Genomic DNA, 16560 nt, shown 5'->3' with positions numbered 1-16560 from the left:
AGTTCAAGTGGACATTTGTGCCTAATTTGGAAGAAATTCCCTCAAGGCATTCATGAGATATCGCCTTCACAAAAATGAGACAGACAGACAGACAGACAGATGGACGGACAACCAGAGAACATAATGCCTCTGGCCACGGCTATCACCAGCACAAATGGATAAATATTTCAAAATGTATGCAAACGTTCAACTAACATGCAAAATTGCATTACAAGCTTGTACTCTGATGGAAATACAACAACCTGCTGTGCCAAGGAGCAGATGCAAAAGCAGCACACACTTCTTTTGTACTATTTACTAGCATTTTACTAATTTTACTTTTGCCAAACCACACCATTTGTGCATCAAAACTTGATCTCCTACTTGAAAACTGTTGATAAACGTGTTTGATTAGATATGATCTGCAGGCATGCTTGACAATTTAGCTTGATTGCAGTACAAGAGAAAGGCTCCGGAGGGTGTCCAAAATACAAGAGTTCATCCTCTGAGCAGTATCAATGTGCTGTGCTCAGTAAATTTCATACCAGTCTGCTTATTCCTTTTTCAGAATTGTGTGTTGAAACAGATGGTGCAAGAGGAAAGGTCACAAGGACACCAAAAACCATTAGGGACCATAAATATCCACATCTAATTTGATGGAAATGTGATCACTAATTCCCAGATGTTGGCAGAAGCGTTGTTCAAATGGGATTTTGGGCCTGATGGCGGCGCTAGGGGAGAGATCTGGGGGTCATTACAGCCCCTAGGAACTGACCTCTGAGGTATTAAAATCTTTAAACAAAATGTCATGGCAAACTTGGTAGCTGTAGATATGATCAGATATGATGGATATATTTTCAGTAATTATATATTTCCTTACAATTGATTAATACTACACTCACTCTCTGCAAGAAGCCCAACACCTGAATGAATACATACTTGCACAGAATTAGCAGCAAAAAAAACCCCATGCTGATTAAACCTAAAATACAAAACTCCATAACACCTACTCCATCCTCCTCATCACCTTTTTTTCCTGTCTAATAGAAGTGCAATTACAAAAGTAGCTCTGCGGTGGTGAAGTGAGAATTGGGATTTAATGAAATGTACACATGGTTGTACAAATGACGTCCATCTGAGTGTGGCAATAATAAGGACACATTGTTCAGGAGCTTTCAATGTAATGAACTAACCGGCCGTGCACTCATTCCCAGGGACCATAAAAATTCAGACAGAAGTGCTCCAGCGAGCCAACGAGCTCAGAGCCTGTGCTTTTCTACCAGCTCACTCAGGCATGGCATTCCCCAGGCCCCCCAGCCTGCTGCTAGCCTGAATAATGCAATTCCAATATCAACTCCAATTCTCCACTCTAACAGCTGTCTGCTTGTTTTCCCATCACCTTCTCTTTTCAGGCTGTGTGGCATATTGCAAGATGGAAAATACTGCCTTGCTGACTAAGGCCTCTGAGCTGTTTAAATATGGAGGAGAATTGCTTTTGTTTCTGTGGCATCTTCAGGTGGTCATTTAAAGGGGAGGCAGGGCAAGATTCCAGTGGTGAAAGACAGTGAAACTGGTTAGAGAAGGACGAGTTAAAGTTGCAAGACAGTGTCTAACAACATAGAGTCTAATGGGAAACATGTGGCTGATTGTACTGTATATTTGGGGCCTGATGTATGAATCATGCACACACAAAAAAAAGATGCATTTACTATTTCCTGCACATAAATTTGTGCATAATGCATATATAATGATTGTGCAAACCTCACACATACTGTGGACCATGCATACACATAGCAGTTTGTGTTTCATTTTTTGCATAGTACTGTCTTTGTGTGACAGTGTTATGCATCTTGATCAACGTGTTCACTAGCTACAGAAGGAACGTGGAAATGGCCTTCCCACTCACTCCCTGGCAAAAATCATTGGAGACTGGCATGACTGTCTTTAAGAGGTTGTGGCATGCTCATCTTTTAAGCTAGTAGTGGTACACATTATGAAACTAGACAACCTAAGGCATCCACTGGTACCAACCATGTCGGCATAGCTGGTTTGGATGGGGGGTAAATATTGCTCAAAGTTAGGTCACGGGAACAACTGGCATGGGCATTTTCAAAGGTGAACCTTAAACTCTCTCCTCAAGATATCTGAATGAAAATGGGTTCTATGTGTACCCACCAGTCTCCCCTAAACTTGACAACTTTTGTTCCCAGTGAATGTTATGTTCCTTAAAATCAATGTTCCCTTCAAAATTAGTATGTTTTCTTTAGGGTATAATCACCCGAAAATAAGAATTCTGTTTTTGTTACCTTAGAAGAGGCCATTTATATCTACAGAGGGAGCAGGTCCTCATCCACGGACATCGCCATGTTTCTACTGTAGCCCAGAATGGACAAACCAAATGCTGGCTCTAGATAGGGACATTCATGCTTTTGTGTTAGCCACCATGGTTTGCAGCCCCTCTGTGACGAGCAGGGTCAGAAATACTATGTAACATGAAACTGCTTTATCTAGTATTTTTACCGGTTTAAATCACTGGGTCCGTTTGTTTTGGAGAGGAAGTGGCCTCTAAGGGTAATTCAGCTCCAGTTAAAAACCTCTTGAACATCTGGATCTTATTTTATCAGATAAAACAAGAGGGCACAGATAAGCAGGTCCTGGGCTAGTGGCCTGCCTCTGACATGCCAAATAGCGTCAGGTAACACTGATTTGTAACATGAAACTGCTTTACACCATGTCCTAACTGGATGCAACGTGAGTGAGCGTCAGCGACTAAATCAGTTTGATTGCGCTGTTTTCTATTGGACTGACCTAACTGCCCACAAGCATTGCAGTGACTTGTTTTGACTTTCAAAGTTGGTTTTGGTAGCTTTTGTCAGACACCCTGTTTCTACTTTCATTCTGTTGCTTGCATTGGAAGTGCCACAGTGGTCGAGGAATGGCTGATTCACAAGGTTTAAATGAGGAATGACCTACAAGATGCCTCTTTTCAACTTCCCTATATATCAGCAGCATAACTGAATTTCTAAAATTTCATTATGGCTTTAGGTTTTGATGTGCCACCCAAGATATTCAGTATCCCCATTTGGCCACTCCTGTGAAGAATTTCTGGGGTCAACTCTGGTGCTCACAAATGCAATCTGTTCACACACCACGTAGATCTATTTAACCTTTTGTATCTCACAGTTTTGACATGCAGTTAAATATAAGTGTTGACAATGAAACTTAGCTTTTGGTATCATTTACATGTATGTTAACCTCTTGAATCCTAATATTTGACTTCAATTCATGCCTGAGTACAATACTGATACATAGGCAGCTGTATGAACATTACTGTGGGACACTAACAGTTTAAATACCTCTAGTGGCAACTGTAAGCCAGTGTGGGCCAGCAGTTGATTAGCCCAGGGTCCAGCGGTGATCACCACACGCTTGGCTCGATAAACACCATTGGAGGTTGACACTGTCACAACAGGCCCAGGCTTGATGTCCATTACCTTCTCTTTGTCTCTTATGACCCCACCCAACTTCTGAAACTGCCCCTGGGAAAGGAAGAAGACGAATAAGAAAAAGAAGACTTTATTAATCCCAGAGAGGAAATTCAGTTTTTTAACTCTGTTGTCATGTATACACAGGCCTGAAATACACACACATGCACACAGGAGCTATACATGCATTGAATGGAGAGATGTCAGAGTGAGAAGGCTGCCTTGGACAGGCACCCAGAGCAATTGGGAATTCAGTGCCTTATTCAAGGGCACCATGGCAGTGCTCAGGAGGTGAACTAGCACCTGTACAGCTAGCAGTCCACATTCCATACTTAGTCTGCATTGGGACTTGAATCAGCAACCCTCTGGTTCCCAAGCCACACTTTTTCCATTTTTTTAAAGCTGGAAATAAGATTCTCGATTTTTTGTTTTTCTCCGGTAAAATTGAGTAGTTCATGCGATGAGTGTTGTGAACCACTTGTTGGTGGGGGTGGAGGGTAGCATAAAAAATAAAAAAAAACTGAGGGTGAGCGATTCATCCAATTAGAGTGAGTAGAACCTTGGTTCAGCATTTGAAGTTGTCTTCTATTTTTTTTAGCAGAGGTGTAATTGAGGTTGAAGAGTTCTCACACTCTTGGTAAAATATAAATACCTAAATATTTTATACTGTAGAATCCCAAGCGTCTTCAGACAGTGGTAGTGTAGTTGTAGTTTGTTCCACTTTATTATGTAGCTGGAGACTGTGGACAAATTGTTAATAATATTGAAAGTTTCCTGCAGTGACATGGAAGAGTTCTGTAAATATAATAATTAATCATCTGCATCAAAGCTGATTTCATGTTGTGAATTGGCAATTCAATTGAATTGTTTTGCTATATTCCTACTACAAGTGGTGCTATAAAAAAGGTGAATAGGGATGAGATGAGGTGACCTTGTTTGTGATTATTGTGGCTCTAGGTGAGGTGTACACTGTTCTTTTGCAATGGACGAATGACTCTCCAAAATCAAATTTGTGCAGAGTGCTGAAAAAAAAAGTCCAGTTTACTTTACTGAATGCTTTTTCGGCATCTAATGATACTACTATGATTTTCGTTTGATTTTGCTGTGATATACTCATTAAGCTGAAAAACCTGCGGATGTTATCTGAAGCATATGCCCAAATAAACTTAAGCGCTCTGTTAAAATGTTTTCAAATTATTTTAATTTTTCACGTTATAAAAACAGTACTTTGGAGTACTATATATGATTATCCAGAATCACTAGAATTAAGTTCTCATTTTTTTATTATCAGATACATCAATAGCATTGCCTAATTGTATGAATAAAATAATAAGTATAATGTAATCTGTGTGTAAGAGAGCAAATTTCCAAATGAATGCTGTACTGGGCAGTTTTACTGGTTGACAGCTACAAACAGTGACAAGAAGTATATTCATGACTAAAAGGACAGAAATATGCATAAATGTATTATTTTCATCAGATTCAAAAAGCTGCACATACACATGATAATCAATGTGGAGCTGAGTGCACATGCAAGGGAAAATTTTGATCTAATTTCTTTGTCATTTAGGGTGGACTTAATCATATTTAATAGGTGAACATTTAAAATGATTAAACAAATAAATAATTTTAGAACATTTTTTTCCTCCTGTTTTCATCATCATTATTTATATTTTACAGCACAAAACACAAGTTGGCTGTTGTGTGTGCTGTGGTACGTGTGGTCTAGTGCAGTGGTTCTCAACTGGTCCAGCCAGAGGGCCCAGATTTCTCCTTAGACATTAGTTCGAGGTCCCACAGTTTAATACATTCAGCGTCATACTTGAATTTGGCCATGTCGATGAACAAGAACACAGCAATTCAAAATAAAAGCTCTGTGCTGGAAATTTACTGCATTTAAAAAATGTTTGTTTGTTTGTTTGTTTTTTTACCTCTTTGACACGTTTGCAAGTAATTTTTGGTTCATTCAGAATGGCCCCGCAACCCACCAGTTGGGAACCACTGGTCTAGGATACTCTATGAACAAGTGGGAAGTATGCCAGTGTTGCTGAATGCCACAAAAGTTTAAAAACTGTCTGCAGGAACACTTTCAGATCAAATCTGTGTTTATCCATAATTCATGCATGATTATGCTACAGAACCTTATATTGTCCTTAATTTAAAGAGAAGGCAGAGGTCCCTCTGTGCTCATTTGAGAACTGGTACCTTACCTCTGGCAGTAGAAGTGGAAAGATTTAAAGGCATACAAGAAGATTTACATTTGTGTGAATTTTGTGATCTCCAGGTTGTGGAAGATGAATTTCATTTTGTTTTTCATTGTCCTTTATATAGTGATTTAAGGAATTCTCTTTTTGAATCAATTCACTTAAATCCTGATCTATTTTGGAAATATGAAGGTGAGATTCTGTGTTGGTTATTTGAAAATAATGTTTTTGCTTTGGCAAAATTTATAGAAAAGGCGTGGTATTTGCAGCAAAGTATTTTGTACCCTGTATAACAAACTATTTTTTTTTATTTGTATGTGTCCCTATTCTCAGAGGTTTTGTTATGTTATGTATTATGTCACGTGGTTATCATGGATGTAATCGTGGAATTATTTGATGTATTATTTATTGTTCAGTGTCTAATAAGCCCATGAGGCGCTTTGCTTAACTAAAGACTGATGTCTTTCTCCCTGATTTTGTGTTCAGATGGGCGGATACAATTTCAGAGTTTAAAAAAACTCCCTACATTGCAGAACCAATAGTAAATCTGCAGGGCGGTCCTTCGGTGGCTCTCTGAACTCTTGTGCTCGTAAACATAGTCTGACTGCATTAAAAGTTTTAAACAACGTCGCTGTAAGTCCTTCATTTCCACAATCTTGTGGACTGAGCACACGTTTGATAAAACGGAGTTTAATCCCTCGGCATCCATTTTCAAGCTCAGACGAGAAAAGGGGGAGCGCACATTTCCGGGAGGGCGTGTCCTTTTCAAAAATGCAAGAGGTGTTGCCGGCCGTTTTCTCCGGTGTGTTAAACACACTTTAGAAAGGAGTGTCCCCAGACTATCAGAAGGTGGAGATCTCTGATTGTCTGGTGGCGAGACTAATGAGGGCTGGGCACCAATTATGGTGTTTGACACTTAAATAAACAGATCAATCAATCAATCAATCAATCATGCATGTGGTCCAGTGGTTCCAGAGTAAGGCCACTGTAGGGCAGGAATCTGACTATCTACATGCTGCATATATTCGGACATGTAACACATTGTTTAGGTTTATTGCTTAAGGTGCTTTAAGGTAATTTTTGCATGTTTTTAATTTAATTTTGTTTGTTTGTTTTGTAGTTTTTTTGCACATGTTCGAAATTTAAAAAAATTCATTCATTCATTCATTCATTCATTCATTCATTCATTCATTCATATTCATGTGAATTTTACAGAAGCCAGGTTACCACAGTGCATGAACACACTATCTGATTACCTACTTAACCTGATTTATCCATTTTCCCGATAAAGTTTACCCATAGGTGAACTGGGCTTTTGTGTCACAACAAAATGCATAGTTCAGCCTGCCTGATTCTTCTCTAGTTTTGTGTCCTGCTAGTGTCCTTGTCACTACTGGTAGCATGAGGCGGTCCAGCTCCTCCAGGATGGTACATCCATACATGTGGTCGCAAGAACATTTGCTAGCTGAACAGGGCCGTAGAAGGGCATCAGCCCAGCAGCAGTACTGGTATCTGCTCCTTCATGTGAGGAGGAACAGGAAGAGCACTGCCAGAGCCCTACAAAATGACCTCCAGCAGGCTACTGGTGTGCATGTTTCTGACCAAACTGTCAGAAACAGACTCCATGAGGGTGCCATGAGGGCCCAAGGTCCTCTATTGTGACCTGTGCTCAGAGGCCATCACCATGCAGCTTGATTGCCGTTCGCCAGAAAACACTAGAATTGGCAGGTCCAACCCTGGTGCCCTGTTTTCTCCACAGATTAGCACAGGTTCACACTGAGCACATGTGACAGGCGTGAAAGAGTCTGAAAATGCCGTGATGAATGTTATGCTGCCTGTAACATCATCCAGCATGACTAGTTTGGCGGTGGGTCAGTGATGGTCTGGGAGGCATATCCTTGTAGGGTTGCACAGACCTCCTTCATTGTCAGCGGTACCCTGACTGCTGTTAGGAGCAATTGTCAGACCTTAAGTTGGTGCATTGGGCCCTGGGTTCCTCCTGGTGCAGGACAATGCCCAACCTCATGAGGCCAGAGTGTGAAAGCAGTTCCTGGATGACGAAGGCATTGATGCCACTGACTGGCCTTCTCGTTCCCCTGACCTTAATTCAATTGAGCACCTATGGGACGTTATGTATCAGTGCATGCGCAAGTACCACCACAAATACCCTGATCCAGATCTGGGAGAAGATCCCCCAGGACACCATCTGCCGACTCCTCAAGAGCATTCCCAGACCTTGTTGCATTCAGGCACGACAGGGCCATAGACACTAACAAGTCACATTATGAGTTGCCGTGATAAAATTCAAGCAAGTTGGATCAGCCTGTGATTTCAATTTTTACTTTGATTTTCAGTGTGATTTTGAATCCAGCCCTCTGTGGGGTGATGATTTTGGTTTCCACTGACCATCATTTTGTTCTCAACAAGTTATACAATGTACATCAGTAAATATTTTCCACTTGAATAATTCGTTCAGCAAGATCTGATGTGTGATTTAAGTGTTCCCTTAATTTTTTGAGCAGTGTATATATAAACATAATATCAAAGGCAAGAAGCTACAAAATAGTCATGGCATAGAAATGCCTACCTATCTGTTACATACCTGTCACTACAAGCTTTAATATATACGTGATTGCTGCTTCACAAAAAAGCAGCAGAACAATCTGTCCAGTCAATTGAAAATGGCACCTCACTGAAATAACAAAGCAATGTTCTGTGCTTGACCTGGCAGCCATGGATACGTCTGTTCTCCTCCACTGGCTTTTCTCAGTGCACACAGAGTCCAGTAATGTGAATTTATAGCTGAAAGACATTAACAGTGTGAGCTATTATTAGATTAAAACAATGGGCATGAAATATGTTCAGTTATCCACATCTTGGTATTTTTCAGTCCAATTCTCTTACTAGTTCTTTTGTAAATTTTGTATGGTACAGATTTCTTAAATCAAGACACGACTTTCTACCTGGAACAGACATGAAGGTCACTTTATGTTTTATTGAAATATCTATTTGAATAGCAGACTGGCTAATTTGCACTGATGCATTAAATAATGCTGGCAATTTCCCACAAAATGTATCTGAAAGGGTCATGCCTTTCAGCACATGAAGGACGTAGACACTGTGTGCACTCTTTTATATAACAAGGTGAGACAGACCTTAAAAGTCTTTGGAAAATATTAAGATATGGGTTGTGAGGTGAATAAACTCTATAGATCTCCATGATTCGGCTTTGTTAAACTTCACAGTCATGCGTGAAGTCATGAAGGTAATTCAAAGGCAAACCAAGCTTTGCATCAGCTTTGTCAACAACTGCAACATTACTAAAAAAAAAAAAAAAAAAAAAAAAGTGGTGGATGTTTACAACACACAGTTTGGGTTACAGTGACACCACTCACCTTCATTTTACAAATTAATTTGGCTAAGCTGGGATACAGAAAGGATCTATAAATATAAATGTGCAAACCGCCAAAATTTTCAAAAGTTAAAACCTCATGAGGATGAGCTTTTGTCTTAAATTGCATCATACTGGGTAGTCCACCTCATGACCTGAGTCGACTACATGATTGGCCTTGGCTCATGACATCAGTATCTGTGTTGTACCTGTACAGCCTTGAGTGCACGGTCAGCATACAGTACTCCAGCAGTTATGTCTACCACTGCTTCATCTCCCTCAGCCAGGATGACATGGGGGATGTGCTGACTGAAGTTGTCGCTGCTCAGGATCATCATAGGAACCTTGTTCCTCTGCAGGGTGTTCTTAACCATCTGGTAACTCTGACTTCTCTCTGGTCCCATTACCAGGAGTCCTGTTTGCCTGAGAGGGGAGATCAATGGAGATAAATATGGCATCTTGGTAAGAAATGGTCAAGACAAATGGAAGCCTTTACAAATCACCAACCGTGTAACACCTGCAGTACTAATGTTAAAGGAAAATTTAAGTCTAGAGGACACACTAGCATTATTACAACATTCAAACAGGGTAAAGACTACAAGAAATCAACCTCACACTGGTTGGATACAAAGGTGTAAGCACAGCCATAATGTTGGCAAAAATCCTCATTGCTTACAAAATTAGAATTACTGCCACGCAGTTGTATGTCTCCATGCACTGGCCATGTACTTACAGTTTACATCCATGTCTGTAAAATCAATAGATGATTCACACACATTTTCCCTCATTAGCACAAAAGATCTATTAAATCAGCACAGTTTCAAGGTGGACACCCAAGATTAAAGTCACCAATTCAGTATCTGACCAAATGTCTCCTCCCCTTGTGTTCCTGAGATATGACATTGAGTAATGTCCATAAAAGTGTTTTTGCAGAACATTATGATGTCACAGTGAAGCTGCCCTTTTGGATATAAAATGTCATCACCTCATCATTTTATCCTGTTAAACATTTGTGTGAAATTTTGTCATAATAAGTTTTAAGTTATGGGCAAAAACTGTGAGGTCACAATGACCTTGACCACTGACCACCAAAAATCAGTTTATTGTTGAGTCCAAGTGCATGTTTGAACCAAACATACATTTTGCAAAAAATGAAGTGAGATAAACACACAGAAAACTTTATCTTGTTAGATAATACAGATGTTGACAAAGTTTTCCTTTGGGGACATTATTTGCAGTTCATAAACCACAATATATCGCAGTATATTTTATTACAATACTCAGCATATCACAACACATTTTAAAACCTAATAATACTGTATCGTGACTAAAGTATTGTGATAATATCGTGTCGCGGAGCCTCTGGTGATTCCCACCCCTAGAAGAGGACCTGGCCTGTTGGTATCAGGTCAACGCCTCCCTTAATATCAACGGGTCCTCAGTAGAGAGGGTGGATAGTTTCAAGTACCTTGGTGTCCACATTCCCATTCAGTGGTGAGAAAGGCAAGGCAGAGACTGTTCTACCTCAGACGCCTGAGGAAATTCCGGGTATCCCCTCCAATATTGAGGAATTTCTCTTCTGCACCATTGACGGTGTCCTGGCAGGGAACATCACTGCCTGGTATGGAAACATTACTATACTGGGCCCTGTTACCCAGAGCTTTCGTAGCGCCACATGCATCGTAAGTTGTATCTTAAGGTCTCCCTTAAGCTTACGGGCTGTTTCTCAGGGTTTCCTTAGCGAAGATATATCTTCTGAAAGGTATATCTTAAGAAGGGCGGTCTGAAGCACTTGTAAGCTGTCCCTTAGTGATACACTCCGTTCATCCTGTCACAGTTTTAGCTTTATTAGGCCAAAATTATGCTTTTTAAACGGACAGTTGCAGTATGATTCACATCTAGACTCCTTATGCAAATGACATCATTAGTTTAAAATTAACTTCATGAAAAATAATAATGAATATTGAATATTACGACTATATAGGTTTATTTATTTATTCATTCATTCATTCACTCATTTATTTTATGGAGCTAACTAACTGAGGATATGTTTTTTCTGACGAGGCTACAGGCTGTACCCCACCACTATATACTGAATATCTGACAGATACTTGACAAATTGATCAAATTGAAGTCTAATGAGGCCGGCTGGAAACTAATCAAGCAGGTGGCTCCATATAGGCAATCACCGCATCACCTCTGCTTGCTTCATTGTAGACGAGATTATGGCTGCATTACAGCGGACAGGGCTTTGGAGCACAGAGCGCTCTGTGCCGGCTTCTAACGCCCGGGGAGGGCCGCCCGGGCCCGGGCTGAGCGGGAGACTGTCCACGGGACTTCTGGAAGAGAAAGTCCGATGCATGAAGCTGACAGGCTGGCTTAATCAGAGGAGATCTTCTACCAAGACGCCTGAGTGGAGTGACCGGTTCAGGGGCGAGGAGAGAGCCGCAGGGGGATGCAGTAAGCCCAGGCATAGAGGAGGGGGCAGAGCGCTGCAGGTAAACATCATGGTTGTCCAACCTGGAAAAGTTTTCCTACTGTTTTTGTTTTATTCACAGAGATGTCTACAGGAAAAAATAAAGAGGAACCCAATCAACAGACACACACACACACACACACACACACACACACACACACACACACACAGAGCAATGAAACTAGGATATGCTGCTGCTACAGGTGCCTATTGTGTGACAACAACAGATTTGCAGTCTGTACATTGACAGAACTGATGTTGGAAAACTTATATGTAAGACACAAACTGCCATTGAACTGCAATGATGGAGAAAGAGAAACAAACACGTATGCTGCAATAAATGTTTCAATAACAAATGCATTATCGGTCAGCAGCAATCACTTTTCTCTGCTTCATCATTGGTCTCCTTGTTTATAACGGGGGCATGTAAGTCATGTTTTAATGTGATATGCTTCAGGGGATTTGTCCTGAAACGGTGCCAAAATTTTCGTCTGGAAGGAAATTTATTTTTAAAGCGCTGCTTTTAAAAATACCCGTGTATGTGTGGACTAGGCTTCAAATAGATGAGCAGATGTTCTGTAAAAGGCAAAGCCTCATTTATGATATAATATTTGATGGAAGTAAAATTATTATGGCAAAACTTTTTATATTAAAATGTCATTTATTTACCTTTATATGAGATCAATTGATGTGTGCAGCATCGATTAATAAACTGTCAGCACCGTGATGAAGGACAGCTCCAACTTACGATGTCCCTTAGCAGCTCTCCTTACGAGCACCTGCTAAGGGACAGTTTGGGAAACACTCGTAGGAAAAGAAGTCCCTTAGCTAAGGTATATCTCAGAGACCTTTGTAGAGCGCTAAGGTACATCGAAACTGGGAAACAGGGCCCAGGATGGCAAGGCCCTGCAGTGGTTAGTTCAGTTGAATGTACTGTAGGTGCTGATATACCCTGCCTAAGAGGTCTTTACACCAGGTGCTGCAAGAATGAGGCCAGGAGAATCATTTAAGATCCTAGCCACCCAGATAACTGCCTTTTCTTCTTGCTGAGGTCAGGAGGAAGGTACTGGTTACACCAGGCAGCACTGAGAGGCTCAAGAAGAACTTCTGTACTTCATACATATATATTAATTATTACACACAAATCTAAGGAAGTAACTGGATTACTAAATTTCACAAGACTTGTATCTTACATGATTTCATGTGACAAATTGATTGAATAATTGATTGACTACCATGCAAATTGATTATTACATTCATGGTATTTCTTAAATTTGGTGATCCACTTAATGTCTTCTCCCACTATCATCAGGTCAAACTAATTTACTTATCTATTTGTAGCCCATTTTGCTTAGATATATATTTCTATTTTGTTTAGATATGGAGACTTTTTTCACATGTCAAACTGCTGGGGTACGCCAATACAGAATTGTTTTGGATAACAAACATCCTGTTTTGTTGTTTAGGTGTGAGGTGTTATTATAAGAGGGCAATTGCAATTTTCATTGCAAATTTCATTTTCAAATTTTTTTACCAAGTGTATTTAATCCAAATTAATGCTTTTGCAGCACCAATCAGATCAATTCTTGACATATTTGTTCAGGCAAGTTTCCGCAGTGCCATTTCCACATAACAGTATCCTGACAAGTTAAACTTCTTAACCCAGAAACTTGTAACCTCATGCCATTAAAGCGTACTCGTGTATCAACCCGGCTGGTCTCTGGTGCTTCATGTTAAAGGACAGTCAAAGGGATGGGAGAGAAATTGATGTAAGTACATCCATCTTAGGTCAGTGCACCCACCCATTGCTGTTTGAGAGAAACTGGGATTGGAGACTCTATAGTTTTGCTTTAGTAGTATCTAACCTTTAGCGCTGACCAGAAAGTGACAGGTCAGTGGCAGTCAAAACCAACTGCAACAACTCCTGAGGTGCTGAGAGGACAGCAGCCAAACAAACTGTATTGACCAGGCTAGCTAAGATTCTGTTTAACAAAAATGTTTTTGGTATGGTGTATGAGTATTATGAAGCAGACAGAAAGGGTTAATACATGTTATTTGTTAACCTGTGGCTGCCGAACTACTTTTGTGGGTTTACAGTAGTTTACCAGTTCATAATATGGAGAAACTTGCAAAGATTTATGACTTGAATGGTATTTACACTATACAAGGTGATCAAGAAAAAAGGAAAGCGTACATAAAGGGTCGCATATTGACCTGCAATGTCATGCATATTTCAGAGATAAGAGCATATCTGTTCTGAAAGATAGTGAGAGACATGACTTCCAACTCTTTGGAAGACGTTATTGCAGTGGATTGGCCATAACCTCCTGTACAGGCATTTGTGTCTGACACACACAAAACACTGAGTGAAATTGTTCAAAGATTACTAAATTTCATTTAGATTTCCAAAACAAGTCCTGTTTTGTCACAAGATGGGCTGTTATTGGCTACTCCCATCCCTCTGTAAAGTCTAAACTCCAGAGTCTTTCTTTAAAGTCTTAATCATCACGTATCATCTGTTAATCTGTAATCTGCTGTGCTGGACAAGTTACTTGGAAAATGTACTGAGCTAAGATACCAGTTACTCTACATCGAAATAAAGTTTCACAACATGGAGGCTATCTCCAGAAAAAAGTAGCAAGCTAAGCCACGAGAAAATGGCATAAGTAGCTTGCTAATTGCAAAGCTACTTTTATTTTATTTTTTACTTTAATAGCATTATTTCAGTGAGAAGAAAAACTGTCAGCCAAACAAATAGGTGGCAAAAATGATCACTTTAACTGTTTGTTATAAAGTAACAGACTAAAATTTAAACTTTCCTTTTTCTTTTTTTTTTTTTGAAGACTTTTGACATTATATGTCATGTCATATGGAAGTGCTTCCCTCATCTACATGCCTCGGTGTGGTACTGGCATCAGTCACATTACTTATCCTCAGTTTTATTATTCTTACTTTTATCCAGACCTCAGCAGAAAACAGTCTGTTGTACTTCAGAGCTTTTCCTGGGAAAAAGAGCTTGTAACTTTTGTGGACGCTACCACGCTACTCGATCTATTAATTAACTTCACCACTGAAAAGCTATTTAACTCAGAAAGTAGTGACGTTACTACCACGCTACTGAGAAATGTAGTTAAGTTGGTAACTTGTAGTGGCTGCTTACCAATTATTACCAATACTGGTAATCTGTCATAAACAATTACTTACTTACTTTATTTACCCATCTCTCCTGTCTGTATACCATAAGAAATACTGTTTTACATTTGTCTTTACAAGAAAACTTGTACACAAAGGCAACATATTAGCATGTAGCAGAAAATGTAATATTAACCCTGTAAGGCACTGTTACAAATGTTACATCACTTTTAGCTGTCCCAAAAACAAACCTGCAAATGTTTTTCTTTTAAAAAGACCATATTTACATAGTCATTAGGTCCTATTGTTTAGCCTTGCAATGCCACTGGAAGGTAAATGTGCAAATAGGTCTGGCCATCAGGCCATGAACTCATACAACTTGTGAATTTTCCTGGATGCACATCTAACTGTTTTACTGAACTGGATATATCAACATTGAAGTAAGTAAAATCCCTGAAATATTTTTTTTTGTGATTATTAGAATGTCTAGAACATGTAAATACTAAATTATTGTTGAATGCATGCATCAAATTAGATTTTTAGCTTGTTATGTCTTTGTTGTAATTTTACAACTTTGGGTGAGGATGGTAGTCAAAATAGCATATGCACCTTGCACGTTACATAGGGACATTGCACTTCTCAAATGTTCACATGGTAAAATACTTACTTATTACTACTAGAAATATAATGTATTTGATGATTTGCAATTTCTAAATGTGCTTTATCTGTTTAGACCGGGTTGGGGGAGAGTTACTGCCTCAAGCGAGGGAGTTCAAGTATCTTGGGGTCTTGTTCACGAGTGAGGGTAGAATGGAGCGTGAGATGGAGCGACAGGTTGGTGCAGCTTCTGCAGTGATGCGGGCGCTGCGCCGGTCCGTCGTGGTGAAGAGGGAGCTGAGCCAGAAAGCAAAGCTTTCAATTTACTGGTCCATCTACGTCCCAACCTATGGTCATGAGCTCTGGGTAGTGACCGAAAGAATGAGATCGCGGATACAAGCGGCAGAAATGAGTTTCCTCTGTGGGGTGGCTGGGCTCAGCCTTAAAGATAGGGTGAGGAGCTTGGACATCCGGAGGGAGCTCGGAGTAGAGCCGCTGCTCCTTCGTGTCGAAAGGGGTCAGCTGAGGTGGCTCGGGAATCTGATCAGGATGCCTCCTGGGCGCCTCCTGCTGGAGGCATGTCCCACTGGTAGGAGGCCCCGGGGCAGACCCAGAACACGCTGGAGGGATTACATATCTCGTCTGGCCTGGGAACGCCTAGGGGTCCCCCAGGAGGAGCTGGAAAGTTTTGCTGGGGAGAGGGATGTCTAGGGTGCTTTGCTTGACCTGCTGCCCCCGTGACCCGGCCCAGTATAAGCTGGATGGATGGATGGATGGATGGATGGATGGATGGATGGATGTTTAGACCAGATCTGAGTAATTTTGCGTGAATAAATGATTTCTTGTTGTGGTATTTCAAGCCCTTTCAGTAGCAGTATTTGAAACCATGGCTGTATTGTATCAGTAAAAATACATATACAACTGTTTTTCTGAGCGTTGTTTGTTTGCTCAAGTATCTAAAGCCAGACACTGGTTGTGTAGGATGGTTACTGTATGGGTGTAGGGACAGGGTGTAAGTGGTCTGGGGGTTCCTTTTAGTATGTTAAAGGGCCACTGTGTAAAATGGGTTGAAAACTGTTGAAAACAGTGACATCAGTGGTCAAATTCTAGATTGCAGGGCTCACTCGCTCACCCCTCCCGTCGGGTAAATGACGGTGGCCTCGTAGGAACAAAACGTCTTGTGCAGACACAAGTTTTTCAGGAGTAGGTCTATCTAGCGACGAGGTGAATGTTTATTTAGAAATCTAAACCATGTTACGATATTGTAATGAATCCCTCACGAGCAGGAGACCAGAG

General features: G+C 40.4%; 1 protein-coding gene across 2 annotated transcripts in view; it reads right to left on the bottom strand.

Moving 5' to 3' along the window:
* pipox (pipecolic acid oxidase) overlaps positions 1–16560 on the bottom strand; it is a 78427-nt gene that overhangs the window by 40730 nt on the left and 21137 nt on the right. For both annotated transcript variants that reach the window (XM_050056318.1, XM_050056309.1), the window contains exons 3-4: positions 9269–9482; positions 3336–3518 (exon numbers count right to left, since the gene is read on the bottom strand). In XM_050056318.1, coding sequence (XP_049912275.1) covers positions 3336–3518; positions 9269–9482 — 397 coding nt within the window. The remainder of the gene's footprint in view (positions 1–3335; positions 3519–9268; positions 9483–16560) is intronic.

Source organism: Epinephelus moara, chromosome 2 (assembly GCF_006386435.1).
Source record: "Epinephelus moara isolate mb chromosome 2, YSFRI_EMoa_1.0, whole genome shotgun sequence".
NCBI lineage: Eukaryota > Metazoa > Chordata > Actinopteri > Perciformes > Serranidae > Epinephelus > Epinephelus moara.
The sequence above is the reverse complement of the archived record's forward strand: the minus strand, read 5'-3'. Positions and strand labels throughout refer to the sequence as shown.